The sequence below is a fragment of the Glycine max genome, chromosome 16, assembly GCF_000004515.6.
Source record: "Glycine max cultivar Williams 82 chromosome 16, Glycine_max_v4.0, whole genome shotgun sequence".
NCBI classification, from domain to species: domain Eukaryota; kingdom Viridiplantae; phylum Streptophyta; class Magnoliopsida; order Fabales; family Fabaceae; genus Glycine; species Glycine max.
The window spans coordinates 2,382,028-2,401,767 of record NC_038252.2 but is presented as its reverse complement, the minus strand read 5'-3'; the positions used below and the strand labels follow the sequence as shown (position 1 = coordinate 2,401,767).

General features: G+C 30.9%; 1 protein-coding gene and 1 pseudogene across 1 annotated transcript; one reads left to right on the top strand and one right to left on the bottom strand.

Moving 5' to 3' along the window:
* Positions 1-1,260: 1,260 nt before the first annotated feature.
* On the top strand, positions 1,261-4,618 carry LOC100789954 (CRS2-associated factor 1, mitochondrial). The gene is made up of 5 exons (XM_003548357.5): positions 1,261-1,865; positions 2,498-2,625; positions 2,822-3,047; positions 3,129-3,256; positions 4,126-4,618. Exons 1-5 carry the CDS (start codon positions 1,319-1,321, stop codon positions 4,285-4,287), a joined length of 1,191 nt encoding a protein of 396 aa, XP_003548405.1. The 5' UTR covers positions 1,261-1,318; the 3' UTR covers positions 4,288-4,618.
* Positions 4,619-6,340: 1,722 nt separating this feature from the next.
* Positions 6,341-9,986, bottom strand: LOC100796819 (eukaryotic peptide chain release factor GTP-binding subunit-like; annotated as a pseudogene).
* Positions 9,987-19,740: the final 9,754 nt, after the last annotated feature.

The window sequence follows — 19,740 nt, the reverse complement described above, 5'->3', positions numbered from 1 at the left end:
TTTTTTAGGGAAAAAACTTATTAATATTTTAACTTGTTGGTGATACTTATATTACTATTTTTTAATATGTTTTGTCTTCACTCACGAATAAATTACCAAAAAATATATATATTTTATTAGTACAGGTAGTGCTAAATAATTTTGTTAAGTGTTTCTTACATAATTTTTAAATTTTTCTTAATATGGTGTGATTCATTTGGGATATTAAAGTTAAAAATACACTATTTAACACAATGATTCATACATTCTATCTAATTAGTTAAAATTTATTAAAAAAATTATAAAATAAATATAGAATGGTTAAATATGACTTGAGACCCACCAAATTTTGTCATTTTTAATAAATTTTAATCAATTAAAAAAAATATATTAAAAAAATGTATCAGAGAATATATTGTTAAGACATGGTACAAATAAAATTTTAATTTCATGGGAATCTTATATCTTAGTATATTGGAATATTTGATACCTATTTTAAAATAACATGATCAAGAAATGAGGTTTCTTGAAAAAAAAATTAACTAGTTTCCCACAAAAACAAACTTATCATAGAGAGAGGTGGAAATCTAAGGAGGCCTATTGGATTAGGATTTTAGTAAATTATTTTAACATTAAAAAAGTCTTATAGATTTTAAATATTATGCAAGACAATTTGAAAGAATATTTTCTAAAAGGCTTAAAATTTTATTGAAGTGCTCTTGATTATTAATTTTGTAAACATAAAAAATGTGAAAGTTTTCTTTAGGGGAAAAAATTGTGAAAGTTGAAACACATAAAAAGGTAGAGTAAAATCTAATCCCATATAATCCATTATCCAAAAAACCATTAAAAAATTTTAACCATGAAAATTTTACATTTTTATAATTGAGTTCTTTATGATTATGACACTATTAATGAGTTGATGTGATACATGTGATATTAATTATTATTAAAATGTTGTCAACATATCTATTAAAACATATCTAATAGACTGTCACACAATAGGCAAAAAAAATGCTCAATTTTAAAAACGTGAACAACATATATGCAATATTTGTTTTTAGATTTTAAAGTAAATTGAGCAATTTTAAAAGCGTCAAGATCAAATATGCAATTGACTAACTATAACACTAAAAATAAATTTAAGAAAACAATAATGAATTTTCAATTTTTTTTCTAATGGATTTGCGTTTTTTCAGATCAGATTGGACACGAACACCTTACTAAAATCCATAGCCCAATAAAATAAACTAATTAAACCCTAGTTTAGAGAAATGACATTGCAACTTATGATTGCAGCCATAAGAATAAGAACCAACACTGCAACCTTAAACCCCAAATGTTCCTCCTCACACGCCTTACCCGCCAAAACCCCTCACGCGCCACGCTCCTCACGCGCCACCTCTCCTCAGCCGCGTCCAAACTCCACTCCAATTACACCTTCAAACCACCGTCTTCTCTCGCTCCCCAGCCCCAATGCTCCAATTTCCCTCCCTCCAAGCCCAACCAGAAAAAGCCCAAGCCCAGGTATCGGCCCCCCTCCTCCCTCGACCAGGCCGGCCGCAAGCCCGTCCGGTCCAACGACCTGCCCTTCGACTTCCGGTTCAGCTACACGGAGAGCAGCGCCAAGGTGCGACCCATCGGGCTCAGGGAGCCCAAGTACTCCCCCTTCGGACCGGGCCGGGTCGACCGCAAGTGGACCGGAGTGTGCGCCCCCGCGGTGGACCCCACGGTGGAGAGCCTGGAGGGTCCGGAGGACCCTAAGTTGGAGGAACAGAGGAAGAAGAAGAGAGAGATGATTCAAGGAAAACCGCTTTCTAGTGAAGAGAGAAAGGCATTGGTTTCGCAATTTGAGAGAAGCAAAACTAATAGACATGTCAATCTCGGTATGAAGGTTTAAAAATACTGTTTTTCTTTTCTTATTTTATGTGTAATGTGTTTGTTTAAACTATTATGACTGGGGATGTGAAAAATTCTATAAGAATTGAAGAACATTAGGGACTATTTTATAATTTATGAATACTTGAAGCAATCTTGGTATGAAAGTATATATTGGTATCAAAGCATGACTGTTGTGCGGTCCTTTCACTACTAGCTTTTATGTTTTAGTTAGTTTTGGTTGTGTTGAGAAATGAATAAGTCTTGGTACAGATAACAATTTGCCTTGCAATTATATTGGAAATGTATTGGATGGGTATGGGGGGAGGCAAATTAGTCCATTTGCTGACATATATTGGAAGCATATATGGGATGTTGTTTTCCTTGTACTTATTTCTAGGAAAATCCTGGCAGATAGATGCTTTAAATAATAGTTCTTGATTCAGTTGTTGTGAATTTGATTTTGCCCTTCTCTATAGTCCATACAGTTTGGTTGCACCTTTCTCAAGCAATTAATTAATATATTTTTACATTGAAAAGGCTAAATAAAACAACCAGAACTTATTTTTTTAACTTCATTATGTGTTCTTCAACCTCTATCTTATCTATTTATGATGGACTTTGATTGTTTCGGTTCCAGGGAGGGATGGTCTAACTCACAACATGCTGAATGTTATTCATAATCATTGGAAATTTGCTGAAGCAGTTAGAATCAAATGCATGGGTGTTCCAACTATGGACATGAATAATATTTGTACCCAGCTTGAGGTGCACACCTCTTCATACTTTTTCACGTCTTTTCATCTGACTACCTTGCATACTAAAGTAAAAGTTTTATATTGTGATCCATTTTGAAACATGTGGGCTCTTATGATAGTTGAACTGTAGGCTGGATTACATGTGATTCTTATGTCTAAACTTGTCAGATACACATGCATAAGCAATGCTCATGTTCTTGGTGCAGGACAAAACATTTGGGAAGGTCATTTTCAGACATGGGGGTACACTTATATTATACAGAGGCAGAAATTATAATCCGAAAAAGAGGCCTGTAATTCCTGTCATGTTGTGGAAGCCCCATGAACCTGTATATCCCAGACTGATTAAGACAACAATTGATGGCTTAAGTATTAAGGAAACAAAAGAAATGCGGAAGAGAGGACTATCTGTTCCTGCTTTAACAAAACTTGGTATGTGCGTGCGTTGTATTTTCTTATTTCAGTTGCCAGTATGCTTTTTGCAAACATTATTGACTCTGAAGTGAATTGCAGCCAAAAATGGTTATTATGCTTTTTTGGTACCCATGGTCAGAGATGCTTTCCTCTCCTGCGAATTGGTTCGGATAGACTGCGAGGGACTTGAGAGGAAAGATTACAAGAAAATAGGCTGCAAACTCAGGGTAAAGACAATTCTCTTTAGCTTTGCTGATTAGGTTGTTGTGATAACCAGCTTCACAATGCTATCTTTGCCATGTAATTTTCTTTTGTTGCATAACTAAAATGAAGAATGCCTTTTCAGCTTGGATGATTAGGTACCTCAATAGAAGTTTTAAAATTGAGTCTGTTTGGGTATTATAAATTAGAATCACTTTTCAAATGGGATTTTACGAAGATTCTTTTTTATGAAAATTATCTGGGTCCTACTTGCTAAAAAAATTGATTTTGAAGTGTTGATGGTGTTGATTGTAGGGATGTTTTATATATTCCGTTGGGCCAACTAGTTGAATTTTCTTGAGAAGCATGGAAATCCTACTACCCTCAATCAATCTTATGATATATAAATATTTAAAAATTTACTTTGAAAAACTACTACAACAGATTGGATTGTTTTCATAATCTATTCTTAAGGACCAAATGTGATTATAGACTCTCCAGAATGTAAAAGAAAATAATGCTAAATTTTTTAAAGAATATAAAAGAAAGTGGCTAGTCCCTAGTACTTCATCTGCGTGATTTGATTAGTTGATAAATCTACAAAGTTTGGCTAGACTATTTGTTATTTGAATAGCAATGTTTGTTGCTTTGTGATAATGGTTGTCTATCAGTTTTTAAGTCAAATCAATGGAGTAAAGTGTAATTTTTCTTTATATTTATGTAACTTGAAGGTAAATAACAATAATAGTGGTAATGGTGATACAATAATGTTTTCACTCTGCTCTACCGTCCAAACATTTTATAGAGAAGACATGATTTCTGATTTTCAAGTTTTGTTCCCCTGGGTTTGGTGATTTAAGTTGCTCCTTTTCACTTATCTCGTGAGTTAATGCAGGACATGGTCCCCTGTATTCTGGTGACTTTTGAGAATGAACAAATTGTGGTTTGGAGGGGGAAGGATTATAAGCACCCGAAGGATGGATACTTTCTCAAAGATCGAGAATCGTTTGACGACGATGATGACTTTTGTGTGGGAAAAGAGCAACAGGCTATGTAACACACCACAATCAGATGTGATAATTAAGTGGAATCTTTGTGCAAATTGCTGCCATGAATCAGAAGTTCCCTTGAGATTGGATTGTTGTGTTCTGTGTAAATGCAGTCAATGATGAAATTTGAGATATTTGGATATAACAAGATATATCTACACTGTTCTTTTTCCATGACTCATTGTAGGCCTTTAAAGTTGTAAGGAAAAATCTGAAGATATAGGATGAGTTTCTAACCATATACTGGCTATTTAAACTGCAGAGCTGCAGATATTGGGGGTTTGGATTTTTCATATTCTCTATGATCTACAAATGGTACACACAGCTGTTTGTTAGGAATCACAGATTGGAGGTGTTTATTTAGAGTTTTTGCCCATTGTTTTTGTCACAAATTCACAACAGTCAATTAGGAATCAATTCATGGTTTTGCTGACATAGCCAAGCTTAGAAGGGACTTTGGTATTTCATGATGTGAGAGAATCATGGAGGAAACTCAGTTCAATAGTTCAGTACGCAAGTTTGTCACCATTACCAAATTGTCAGTTTTATATGAAGAGCTAAATGTACATATTAGTAATTTTATAGTTCATGTTTGGATTAGTTTAGTTTTAGAATTACTTATTTCAAAACCTATTTAGTAAGGTTTTGTTAACACAATGAGTGAAGGTTACTGCTGAATCATATGAAACGAAAATTGACGAAAACAACTTAAAATTAAAATCATAGTGATAGATAATAGTACTATTGAATTGAGAAGAGAATGTCGTAGTAATTTTAAGAGGAGATTTACCTTTGTTACTTGGATGCAAGTTCCTTATAAGGTTCTTTTTTATCAACATCTGGTTCAACTAGTAATTTATTTATTTTTCCCTGATATTTGATAATAAGTCTAGCGTCCATAATTAAAACATCCTCAACTAAACAAGACGTGGAATTAGATTTTTTTTACTCCATAACTTCAGTAGTAATTAGGATGTCAATTTGATTACCAAACTCATTTGCAGGTCAAGATAAATTAGGTTAATAATTACTGGTACGAAATAGTTTTGACACTCGACCCGAGTGGACTGCGGGCCATTAGACCATTTTGTTAGCACCTACTTCCAACCTTTGAGGGAAAAAAAAGAACGATCAATTTTCGTTTCAATTCAATCTTCAAAAATTATAAAATTAACAAACTTATCATATCAAATATAATTGAATAGTGATGCAAAGACCTTATACAACGTCAATGTATGTATTATAATAAAAAGCAAGTTACAAGATGGAGTAAAGGCAAGTTATGCATACTTTTGGGGTAAGACTTCTTAGAGGCCTTTTCTGCCTGCACCCATCCTTTTTCTTTTACACCCAGCAAATTTTTTTCAATTTCAACATTGTCCTTACATATAGATCAATTCGTATGAATAAATATATTAAATTAAAATTAATTATTACAAAATTTATTATCTAAACTTATATGTATATTAAATATAAATTAAAATTTTTAATATTATATATAACAATATTAATTATTTCTTTAATATAATTAGCCTATTAATTTAGTTGGTTAGAATATTGTGTTAATAATGTGAAAGTAACATGTTCAATACCTCCTTATGACCCATACATAAGGGCAATGCTGAAATTGCATGAAAAAAATGCCCTTCTCAGATGTATTTTAACAAGTGTAGCAAAAAAATTTACGCCTGACAAAGTTTTTTGTCTTGGCTACCGAACTCCTAATACGACTTATAGCCGAACACCCAACTCGTTTGATTGTTTTGTATTCTATTCTAACGATAACAATTCTTATTCATGCTCCTTTATTTGAGAGAAATCCATGCTCCTTACAGAAATCTTTAAAATGTAAACCGTAAAAATTAACTCTTTTCAAACCAAACATTCCATAACCTTTCACTACATTTTCTAGCTTTTTTAAAATGAAACTTTTCCAAATTTAAGTTCGAAAATATCCGACAACCTACGCATTTCAGGTGAAGTAACTTCATCCTACAAGGTTGGATTTAGAACTTACATCCTCAACCACTATATTTTTCACGTAATATTTACACTATTCTATTTTCCAAATCATCAAACTATTGAATACTTATGTAATCCGTGATTGACATTACACCCAAAGTAAAATAACGAAATGAATAAATGGTAAACTTGAAGTGGTCAATTATGCCTCAGCTGCCACTCCCTTAATTTGTGCAGGAATTCCCATCCTGTCCAAAACGAATAACTGCTATAAAAAAGGTTTCACGGTTAACAGGCAAGACCCCAAGAACCAAAATGTTAGCACCCAAGTGATCCAGTGGCTAGTACCAAATCGATTATTTTCTCTTAAAATCATTTTGCTTTCCAATAAATACAGAACACCAGAAAATCTATAGACATAAAGACTGAAACATGCCAAATATTTGTTATTTTCAGTTCAACCCTTTGCAAGTCAATTTCCAAATCAAATTCCACTTTAATTATATTTAGACACAACAAAAAGACTAGAAAGGTCCTCTAGATAACTGCCAAGTTAAATTTTAAAAAATAAATGGAAATATAGAGTAATATATGCTACGGAGGCAGCAAATATGAAAAGTTTAACAGTATTACAAGGTTGACCATGGAAGGCAAATATTCTTTTACCTCTGTCAAAATTGTTACAAATTCACAGACCAGTGACTTTTCCCACGGCAACAGTTTTTCCTGCAAGATAGAATAAATCATATCGCTGAAACATATATTAATATTGGAGACACGAAATATGTTCTAACTCTTACCCTCAGTGCGAAGAGTGAACCTCCCAAGTTGTGGAAAATCAGAGAACTTCTCGATGCAAATAGAGTTATTAACCTAAAAGTTTACAATAAGAAAATGAAACTAAACACAGGGAAATCAAACTACCATCAATAGTGAACTGATCCTCTCTATTTGAGACTTTGAGAATCAGTAAAAAAAGAATTCCATAGCCCTGGGAAGCCCACATAAAGCAACGCATGAAGGGCCATAAAGTTCCTGCCATGTGCAGGGCCCAGGAAAGGTCCACCACCATGTAGGTGTATACCAGGAAGCCTCACCTTGTATGGTAAGAAGCTGATTCCACAACTTATACCTATGACCTCCAGCTCACTATGACAACTCCAACCATTGCATTTTTTAATAAAAAGGAAAAAAAGACAAATTAGATTCTAGATTCATAATGCAAAAAAATGCACCTGAACATGGTACACTACAACAGCTCCATTCTTCACAAAGAGAACTTTCTTTTTCAAAGGCTTCTTTGTCTTTGTATCAATTTGCTGTAAAAGTTCAACAATCTCACATTCCTCAACCACAGTGGATGTGCAGAACAGTCTTGTACCCTGCAGTAAAAATAGCCTATAGATTATATATAAAGATTTTAATGTCCTAGATTAATTAATTAATATAAAAACTAAAAAGCTAACATCCAAATGCTGAGGATGAGGGATCACCAACTGAGCAACAAACTCAGTGAGTGCTGGTATTGGATTAGCTGCAAAAGGGAAACCCCACAGAGCACATATGTATAATATTAGCATAGCAGTCATATTGCTATCCGCCATCTGTTGTCAACCCCTTGGCACCCTTTCCGGAATTAATTGCTATGATTAAAAAATGACAAATGCTAATCAGTGTGTCCTTGGAACATTAATTAAAGAACTAAAAAGAATTTCTTATTTATTAGGATGTGTAAAATTGTGTAACTCATGACTTTTTTTGTGCTCTCCTGTGATCTTCACAATAAATATTTTCTTCTTTTAACTCCATAACCAATGTCCTAAGGACATTAATTAGCCAAAACCTTAAAAAATATCTTCCAAAATGTACTACTTATGTCTAGCAAAATTTTAAATGAATGGAGGGAAAAAAATCCTTACCAACACTAGACAGGACAAACTCAGATAATATCTCTTCTTCTTCAACACCGGATAATTTAATCCGTAAATTTTAACTAACTCCCGCACATTTAACACGATCCTCATCAATAAATATGGCAACAACTTTTACTTGATCCTGCAAGTTCATAGACAATTTTCACCCATTTCATGTTAAACAGGCTTACAGCAACCCAAAGAATAAATAAATAAACTACCTTATTTGGCATGAGCAACAAGGAATCTCCCACACGAACAGTACCAGATTCAACCTTCCCCATAACAACAGCTCCCATGTCTTTGACTCTGTCAATAATTGGCATCCTGAACAATTCAGAACCTCCATCTTAGCAAAGAAGTTGAAATAAACAATAAGGACCTCGAAAGTGGGGACAAGATGATGGTCAGAAAGACAATACCTGAAAGGACCGCTAGGGTCGTGGTGGAACTTCAATAGCATCAAGGGTCTCAAATAAACAAGGCCCATTGCACCATGGACCAACGTTTTTTATCCACTCTTGTTTTCATGTTTGTACCCATTTGACCAGATATCGGTAAAAACAAGACATCTGTTAAATAAACAATTAGTAAAATAACTTCATTTACACAATCAAGAGATCAACTAAACAGGTCAAGATCTATACATAAAATAAATTGTTGCTAAGAAATGCTTTCCTAACACAGGCCTTTCCGTGTCCATTTTCACAAGCTTTTCAAATCCTACGCCATAGAGATAACATGTGGAGCAGAAAGAGAATAATCTTCACACAACCTAAAGTCCGTTGAATCTCAATTCTTACTTTCCTAAATCAAAACAAGTTGTTGTTCATTCTGTACACTAGGTTCAACATCATCCCCCATCCTTGTAGAACTTAATACCTACGATCTCAAACCTGCTCAACATTTTGTGCAAAGAAACCACCAATCATATTCAACTTGTCCCAAGCTCTAGCAGTTTTAAGCAAGACATAACATTTCCCACTCTAGAAAACAACAAGCTTAAAGAGTGAAAATGACAAACAGTCCCCCCAAATTACATTTTTTATTATATAATATGATGCATGTTCTCCATGTAAAAGCTAAATTGCCCCGCTCATCATAAATCGCACATTCACACCAGCATCCCACGATTGAAAAACATAAATCCCAACATTTTCTCGAACAAATAAAAGGCAGATACCTTTCTTTACATCAGCAGCTTTAGAAATGGAACCATCTTTGACTCAATTTCATCATACCTAGTGGTACATCAGCAGCAAGAAAATATCATTATAATCGCATATAAGCATAGAAGGGTGTGGTGTGTGTGGCAAGAAAGTGAGAGAACCTTTCTTTTGACCACTGCACAGTATCACATTGTTACCTCAAAGTAGGCATAAAATGGTTGAGCGTTCATAAAATAAACAATTGAGTCAAGGGAGGGGTATCTGTTAGAAAGTCCTCCAAGTAGTTCAAAACAGAATACTATTACTCTAGAGAATATCCATGTCCACAATACAGAAAACTGATTCGTGGGGAATCATGCAATGCAGATACTCACAGGTGCATCCAAAATAGTGAACCTTGTTGTCTCAGTCTCAAAATGTGCTTTTCCAACTTCAACTGTCTTTCCCTGCAATGATCACAACTGTACCCTAATTATGAATTATAATCAAATCCATATAATTAGAAAGGAAAAAGCAATAACTACATTGAATGGGATAAAACCGTTAATTTTTATCAGCAAACTTATTCATACCTTTACCCTCTCCTCCTCATTTGTGTTCAATATGTAAGCCATACACCTAGCATATCAATTTCAAGTCATTAATGAAATAGGTTAATATCAGGTACATCACTAAGCTATAAGATTCTCCCTACACCACCCCACCCTTTTCTTTCTCTTAAAAAGAAGTCTAAATTACACAGACTCTCCCAGATGTCTGCTCTTATGACACGATACCCCTCCATTTTTTTTTACATTTTTGAGTCCCTGAGAGGGGGCTGTTGGTGTAATGAAAGCCATAGGGTTCAAAAACAGAGAGGTATCAGGTGTAATAAGGGCAAACCTTGGGGAAGGATCTGTGTAATTTACTTTAAAAAAATTAGAAGCTAATCAGATAGTCATTGCTTCAATTAAGATACCATTAGCTAGAAAAACAGAATAACATCTTGACTTAATAGTACTGCAGGTCTACAGTTATGAACTAGTGGGAGAACATGCAAAATAAATAATGAAAAAAGTTTACCCACTAAACTTGAGAAGCATAAGAACATAGTAAGTAATGGACAATTACCAAGTGTAAACAACTGGCTCTAGAAGATAGATAAATTAGCATGACACAAATTTCATCAGGACAGAGAGAGATTTCACCTAAATATTTGTAGTTATGTATTCGCAAGGAGATAAATCTTCAGAAGACACACTGCACATTATAAACCACAGATAGACGTGACAGTGTGAGACAACCATAAGACAAACAGTCTCAACTTAATCTGAAAAGTCAAGTACAAAAGAAACATACATTTAAAATTCCACGCAAGTCCTAATTGAATTTTCTGTTTGGATTACTTTACCCATCATAGAATTTGTTTTTATTCTAGTTCTTCAAAACAAACTGCAGGACAGACTACCTTTTTATTTACTATTTAATGTTTATTTATTTTTCCCTTTTTTATCTGGTATTTCTGGTTTAATCTAATTACAGCATGTAATAGTCCAGTCCATTAACCATTGTAATAATTACTAATAGTAGCTCATTCAGATCAACAGAAATCCATGACAGCATACAACACTGAGTAATTTATCCAAATCGAGCTAAATAAGCTACCTACAATATATAACACTCTAAAAATGCTACTGTCCCTGTCTTGCAAAACACCCGAGTATTAAAAATCATGTGTACATTTGTTGACTTTTACTGGTTGCACTGTTTTTGTATCTATAGGAACCGATCATATCAGAAAATTTATAATAAGTCACATATTTTACTTAATCAACTGAACTATACTTCCTTGGTTTCTCGTTGCGCTATGAGGTAATCAATAATCAGTGTCTCCTTCTAAAATCTTTTGGACATCTTGAGTGCAACCATTTCCTCCCTAAAAAACTCATAACAAACCAATTAAAATAAATTGAACTGGCAGCCTAGTAATTTTTACGGTCTATTTTTTAACCAATATCGCATTTTTAAAGATTTCTGTAAGGAGCGTGGATTTCTCTCAAATCATAAATAAGAATTGTTTTCGTTAGAATAGGATACAAAACAATCAAATGAATTAGGTGTTCGGCTCTAAGTCATATTAGGAGTTCGGTAGCCAAGATAAAAAAATTTGTCAGGCGTAATTTTTTTTGCTACATTTGTTAACATACATCTGAGAAATCTTACCCAAAAGTAAGCATAACTATTAGTTATAAACTCTTTCATTTACTTTTTTCTAATAAACTTTTTAAAACATTAAGCAATATAAAATTGTTTCACTAATTCCTATGCAAAGTTTTGAAAATAAGACACAACGTGAAACTAAAAATAACGTTTTGTAATTAAAAATAAAAATAAAAATAAAAACTGTTTTCTCAAACAAAGTACTCCCTAATTTGTTTAAGTTCTTTTTTGGTACAAATATTCAATTCTTAGCCGATGCATTGTTGATATTGTAAAAAAAATAAAATAAAAAAAATAAACAGAGGCAGTGTTGCATTGATTTGATTAATAAAAATTTGGGATTTTATGAGCTGTGGCTTTGGACTTTGGATGATGTCTCTTATGGTGCATTATCATAATATTAGTCTTCCACTAAAATAGTCCTTGGTCAAAAACATGTCTGGGTCAGATGGGAGTTACTGTCCACAATATTGAAGGTGACTCGTAGAGAGACACGATATGATTGGTGTCATGGGGTGCTACACCTTGTTGGTTCACTGCATTCTGCAACCATGTTATGCTTATCTTTTAGCTAGGATTTATTTTGCATGGCGTTATGTTTCTGCACTTGGTATTTTAGTTGACTGATCAATATGCATGCCAGAGTGCCCGACATGAGTGGAGACTTAACAATCCAATTTCATTGTAAAAATAACAAACTACAAGACATTTTTGTAGCGTAGTAGACACCAGAATATTGTTGCAATAGGAATTCACATTTGTCGCTACACGACTCCCTTTTGTAACACACTGATTATGATGATAAGAATTAGAAAAATGCTACTAGAACTAACAACACACCCATTTAAACACGTTTTCTATTATTTACTAAAAATTGTTAAGACTCACAGAGTAACGTAAGTCTTACTTTTTATTAAACAATTCTCACCTATGAATATTCATATTTTTTAATAAATTTCAATATATAACCGTGTGTTGAAAAGAATATGTTTAATATTCTTCTGTTTTATTGAATACACCTAATGTGGACTGTTCTTTTTGTTACTATTGATTTTAAGAAAGTTTGAGTGAATTAGATATTCAGCGTTCACTTAGTTAAGACAGGTCTTACGGTTGAAAAAATATTTTTAGAGATAAATATAAATTGTTCACCAATAAATTTTTTACATAGATGATTAGATTCAAACTTACATTTTTATACACTGAGTCTTATTTTTTTATTTTACCTAGATGAATTATGTATTTTTATAGAAAACAATCTGGTTCGAATCAGTTAAGATCACTATAGATAGCAAAATTCTTCCGTCAAGTATTACATACTCAAATCTAAAACCAAGATCACTAATTAAACTCAACCAATCTCATACCATGGTGATTCACGAGTTTGATGGTGATGAGTCATATTCTTATTAACTGAACTCTGTTACTCTTACTCTGATATAGGCCAAAGGTGTCCATGTATATCAAAATGTTGTGCTGAATGGGGCTTCCACCTTGGAAGGAATCAACAAAAAGTAGACAGAAAGAGCCCGTCTGACATATAAGGAGTGGCTTTGGTTGATTATGAAAGGCTACATCCATTATTTTGCATTTTGGATAGAAGGGGTTAGCCAATCGTTTAGGACTCTTCATACTCATAGATTCCTACGAAAAAACATTGATTTGATTGGCTTGGTTTGGCCAATCTCTACTTCGCATTTCCAAATGTTTGACAATACACTTTGCACCAATAGCAAAAAATGATTAACTACCCAAGGCCTCGTGGGAGACACTTGGAAAAAAGATATAGACTAATAACTAGATGGTGTGAAATAGCTTTAAAAGACTCTTTTTTTCCCCCATAATTCTCTTCCTTCGAGATAATCATGTTCCAACACTACTAAATATTAATATCTGTTTTGAATTTGGACTTTGACTCATTACTTTGTGAGAAATTAATTCCTTCTATTAGACGTAACTCTCATTGGTAAAAAGTCAAATTTTAATCTCTAATATTTTTTTTTAATGAAAGAAAAATTGTTATCCCATAATGTAATGCCGCCCCACACAATTAGCTAGTAGAGTTTATAGGTCTTGGATATGTCTACCCTGTATTGGCCACTCTCCTATTGTTGGCTATTTGAACGTATAGCGGTCTCTTGCCAAAAGGGCATTAAAATAACTCAGAAGAAGGTGCAAATTTGCTGTCCAGATTTTAAAATTTTATAGGTTGCATGAATAGAAAAATAAAATTGTCCCAAGAAGTAGGAGTACCTTGGTCTTAATTTAAGCACATTACTTTTTAGTTGACGGATCGTGGGTTTATATACATTTAATTAATTAAGCTGATGACGTGTTCAATACCTTTTGTTGTTTTTTACATTGCAAATTGGCAGATCATGACGAGATTATATTATGTCTAATAAGTATCATCAAGGACACTTTAGTTGTGTAATTTAAGAAAAGATTTAGTGTTTTTGTTGCAGGAGTATAATTCATGCAAATTCAATCGGATTTTAATATTCCATCGTGATTTACACATAATATAGATTTATAGATTGGATTGTAGTAATTCTTCATGATTTTAGTGCTTTAGACTTATTTTGTTGTAAACATACAATTTAAAAAAGCTCTGTGTGAAAATTTATAAGAAATGTTTCCACTGTCAAAAATGTATAACACAATTTCAAAAAGTTATAAATTTAATTTGTGCTCAAAATTTAAAATTTAAGTCTTGAATTTTATCATATAGGTTTGGGTTCACTGGCAGATGCTCCGAGTATAGTGTAGGGAAAATTGTTCCCACTAGATTTTTTTTATTTGTTAATGTATATATAAAAAAATTACTCCCATAAAAAATTATATATTGTTTCATTGGATTTTTTAAATCCAAAAATTTAAACAAATATAAGACATTCAATACAAAAATTATATGTTCAAGTCCAAATCATTTAATTCAATTTTCGTTATTGTTACAATAACAAAAAATATTACACACTACATAGATTAAATTATTTGTTTAATCTCAAAAGATATAATTTTAAATTACGTACAACACTTATATAAGGATAGACAGTTCTTTATTTTAGAATCACACAAATAAATAATCTCTTGGGGAATTAGTAGGATGCTCAAGGATTGAGAAAAACAAAACAAATTTTTTTTTATTGAGATAAAGATAACGAAGAACTCGAATTACTTGCTTCAAGAGGTAAATAAATCACGTATCTTTTCAAAACTTTCATGGTATGATTTTTTTAGAAATGTTTTTCTTTTATTGTGTTCTTGATATAAAGAAATTGTAATTAATGGTGTTTTAGTATTTGTTATTTTAATGAAGGGTGTTACATTTCACAAACTAAATTAGTAACTTATCACACACTTTGATTACACTGTGAATCGCTCCTCACTCCTTCTAATCCTCCCAATTCTCAAAACAGTCAAATACTATTGTCTCTCACTCTAAATCACTCTGTTACTCATTTACATTTTTTTTATTCATTTTCTCTAAATCTAATTAGATTTAATTCATAAACTTATTTAGTTATTCATGTTCACAGAATCACTGTGGTCTCACTCACGGACATGTGTGTTGTGTGCATTGATAGCATTGTGGTCTTTGTGGAATTGTTGTTTTTGTGAAATTGCGGTAAGACTTTATAAAAAAAATAATCTTTTACTATTTTCCAAATTTTAATAGTAACTATTGATGAGGCTTAACATAGTGTAGAGGGTTTTATTTGTAAGCAATATGGAGATTAGCTTTATTTTGTTTTTCTTTTTTTACCTTAATCAGCTTAATTTTTTTTGTAGTGTACTAAAAGTGAATAAAATTTTAAAAAGGGATTGCACAACACCATTAGAGTCATTTGGGAAAAAAAAAAGATTCTTAGAAATTTTTAAAAGGGATTTCACAATACCATTAGAGTCATTTTGTATTTGATAAGGAAAAGTTGATTTGTTTTGCTAAGTTTTATGCATAAAAAATTTCTTGCGTGAAACTTATAAGACTTGAAAGTCAACTTAAAACTTTTATCAAAGATGCTTGGTCTAATGATCAATTTTTAAAGTTAAAAAATATTGCTAATCTTTTTCAAATGTTGGTGAAAACTAAAAAAACACGTGGTGTATCTAATGGTATACTTGCTTGTGAAGTTAGCTTTCAAAGAATGCGAAATCACATGAAAGATTAATGGTTGAATAATTGTTTGGTTAGATACATAAAGAGGGATGTTTTTGATAGCATTGAAAATGAAAAAATCATAGAACATTTTCAAAGCATGATAATTCGTAGAGGATAATTGTAATTTGTAGAAATTTAAGTACTTTAGATTTCTTTTATCATGATATTATATATTTTGTAGTATCTTGTGATATTTTACTTCTGAGAAAATATTAAAAATATTTTTTGTTTCAACTAAGAATTTTTTTGGATCCGGCAGTGTTTCGGTTGGTTGCATTCTAATAAAACTTAGGTTAAACCACTTAAATTTCAGTTTGTTATTGTAAAATGATGTACAAGTCGAATCAAAGCTTGGTTGGTATGGTCTTTTGAGGGTTAAGCCTTGATCGAGTTTAAAAAACCCTAGATTTAACTTATACTCAAAATTTAAGGTTTAAATACTACATTTCATTGGGTGAATTTGAACTTTTATGAACTTTCAATTCAAACTTTAAAATGAGAATTAAGTTAGTTTAATTTGTATAAGTTTTTTTATAGGTTAGAACTGAGATTAAATTATGATCGAATTGGATTAAAAAGATTCAAGTTTAATTCGTGCTCAAAATTTAAAATTTAATGACATTTCATCAAGAAAGTTATAAGCTTAATATGGATGATAAACTATAGTGAGTTAGGCCAAAAAGATCCAATTCAATTTGAGTTTTTAAAATGAAGTCCAAGTTCCATAAAAGTATAATTTATATCAATATTTTTTAGCTAAGCACATATCGGAGCCTGATCTATTTTTTTTTTATATATAATTAGAACATATAAGCCCCTTTATTTAATGTTCCTAAAGACCCGATAGAAAATAAAAGACAAACAAAAACACAGAAAATGTAAACCAATGGAAAATTATGAATTTCTCTTTTGTAACTATGGAAAAACACCAAAATGGACAGAAAGACACCTATACAAGCAACATTGTCGTGGAAGAAAGCAATACTCATATTTCATAATTAAAAACAGACCTATACACGCATCACACGTATGACATATCAATTACATTTGCATATATATTTATTTGCTTCAGTTAGGAAACTGAATAGTATATATAATTTTTTTAGTTAAAAAAATTAGGTGAATTGGTATGTGAGAACTTATCAACTAACTTCACAGTTTAGAAAGCGTACGGATTACCTAATAACGAAGTCTTTTGACAACCGAATTCAAACTCGCAATTTTATAAAATATGAATTTTATCTATAGTAACTAAATCAATAATCTTATTTTGCATTGAAATATATAAAAATTTCATGAAGAATTTTTTATATAAAAGAATAATTGCATGAACAAATGGTATATGACGTACCCGAAAACCCCATGGGACTTATCATCTGTGTTTTACAAAACTCCAAATACAAACAATAGGATCAGACTGAAAAGTAGAAACAAAGTGCCCCGCAATTGGTTTTCATTTTAGGGTCAATATATATATCGATTATTGCGAAAACTTTGCACCAAGTAAATTATGAAAATGAAAATGATTTCGAAAATAGAAAAAAAAGACAGCGAAAGCTTGTCATTACATTTCTTCATCCATGCAATTCTGAAGTTTATAATACTAATTGATTTGTTATTCCTAATCAATTACATCCAAAATACACTTTTTTTTTTCTTTTAAAGGGAGTTGAAATTGACAAAGTTGGCCTCTTAATAACTAAAACTATCTAATTTTCCCTTAAAAAATATCGTTTTCTATTTATATATATTCTTAATTGCGAAAATGATATATATAATGTATATATGGTTAATCAAAATAAGTAAGGGATAATTATGCCTTCCAATTTTTATTTTGTCTTAAACGAAATGTTCCAATATTTTTAATTGTGAACTTAATTCTCCTTTGATGTCATATAGTGACTCTAGGACAAAGTGTCATGTAAATTACTTAATAATAATCAGCCTGTATTTTTTAAAAGATAAATATTTATTTTGGAATAGATTTAAAACAATTACCATACTTTTAACCGTGAATATAAATCTAAACCAGAATTATGAACTTATTTGGTTTGCTGAAGACGCAAATGCTTTGACGTATTATAGGTCTGAACCCTGAAAGAATCTGATGAGTCGATTAATGAAAATTCAAGCAACTTTAATTTACATCAAGTTAAATAATAAAATCTATAAACCACTAGCTAAGATCAATATAGTAATGGAAGAATTTGGATAATAACATGATGCGGAATAAATTTGTGATTTTAGATTAATTTCGTACTTGAGTCTAGATAAGTCATCATATGGATTGGACATAACAACCTTTTTCAATAATTTATTTTCTATATATATTTTTATGAATCGAACTCCAATAAATATGCTTAAAATACTTAATTATTTATTAGCTTTTTTTGAAAGAAATTATTTATTAGCCATGCTATACTCTATTAGTAATCGGATGATCTTGAATCATTAGATTAATGGTCGTTCTAATATTTTTTGTGTGTTGGTATCTAAACTTGACCAAGACTATCATAATAAAAAAGGTAAAACTCAAATAAAAATAATTCACAATTTATAGGCTAGATGCTACTGCATTCAAATCCAATTAATATGAAAAAATTGAAAAAAAAATTATATAGAAAAACTGAAAAAAAAATCAATTTTGCTAAAAGGATGTTATTTTCAGCATTATTGTTATAATGATAATTAAAACCTAATTAATCCTAGATTTACAATTAACATAAAGAGTTGATTTCTTCGAAGAAACTTCTAACTGGGAAGAAAAAGGAAATAAAGGTATATTTTTCTTAGAAGAAACTTATAATTACGAAGTGTTAAAGGAGATACACATAGAAGAAAAAAATTTAACTATTTCAGTTAATTTTCCTAATAATTTCCATGGTCCATACACTCAAGTAAGGTAAAATTAACAGAAAAATTAGATGAAAATTAAAAAAAATAACTTGTTAAATTATAAGTATTTAGTAAAATTAATTATTGAAATAATTCAAAAGTATAAAATGACAGAAAATAATAAAGTTATGATTTATTTAAAAAAAATAAATAAGAAATTTGATAAATATATTAAGAGTAAAAAAAATATAAAAAACTTGAAATTAGTGTTTAAAAAACTCTAGTTCAAATAACATTTTAAAAAACACTAGAAATTATTAAAAATAACATGTTTATGGAATAACCAAATCAATTTTTCACTATTAATCTGTAAAAGAAGTATTTTTTGTTGAATAAAGAAAAGCAACTATTTAGTTTTAAGATATACGAGTACTCCATCGATAAATGGAAGGAAAAAAAGAAGTGAATGACAAGACTAAAATGTACGACATAATCTTGATAGATTTAGTTGGTAATTTTTTTTTCAGTAACTAAATTTGGTGGATGAATTTCTTATAGGTTAATTTGGATATTTAACCTAATTTTAAATTTGTTTAATATATTAAAAAAAATAAAATACAACACTTTGCACAAAATATTAAAATTTAAAACTTGGTGAACACTAGAAAATTTGAAAGAGAATTGAAGCATCAATTAATTAAACTCTTTTCAAAATTCTTGAGATTGTTATCATTCGATTTTGCCAAATATTTTTTTTTTATATAGATCACAAGAAACAAACTTACTAAAATATGGTAGAACTACTGGATTTTGTCGGATATGTTGATGGCTTAATTTAGTACCTTGAAAATTTATTTATTTAATATATTTTACTTTAAACGTTATAATTCATATAAAGTATTAACATATTATACCAAAATAAGTATTAACATACAAAATTAGATTGATGGTAAAAAAGTGGAAGATGATTAACCTTTTTCTATTTAGGTATAATTATATGATTATAATTTATTATTCTAAAAATGTAAATATTTTGTATTTGAGATGTCTCACGCATCACTCTCTATACATATATGTACGCATCATTTTTTTTACGGTATGTACGCATAAATTGAACATTTTAATCATTATAAAAAAATGAACATTTTAATAAACTAGACCTTCAATAAAAAAAAAACTAGACCAAAACATATTACAATATCAAATCATATCGTTATATAA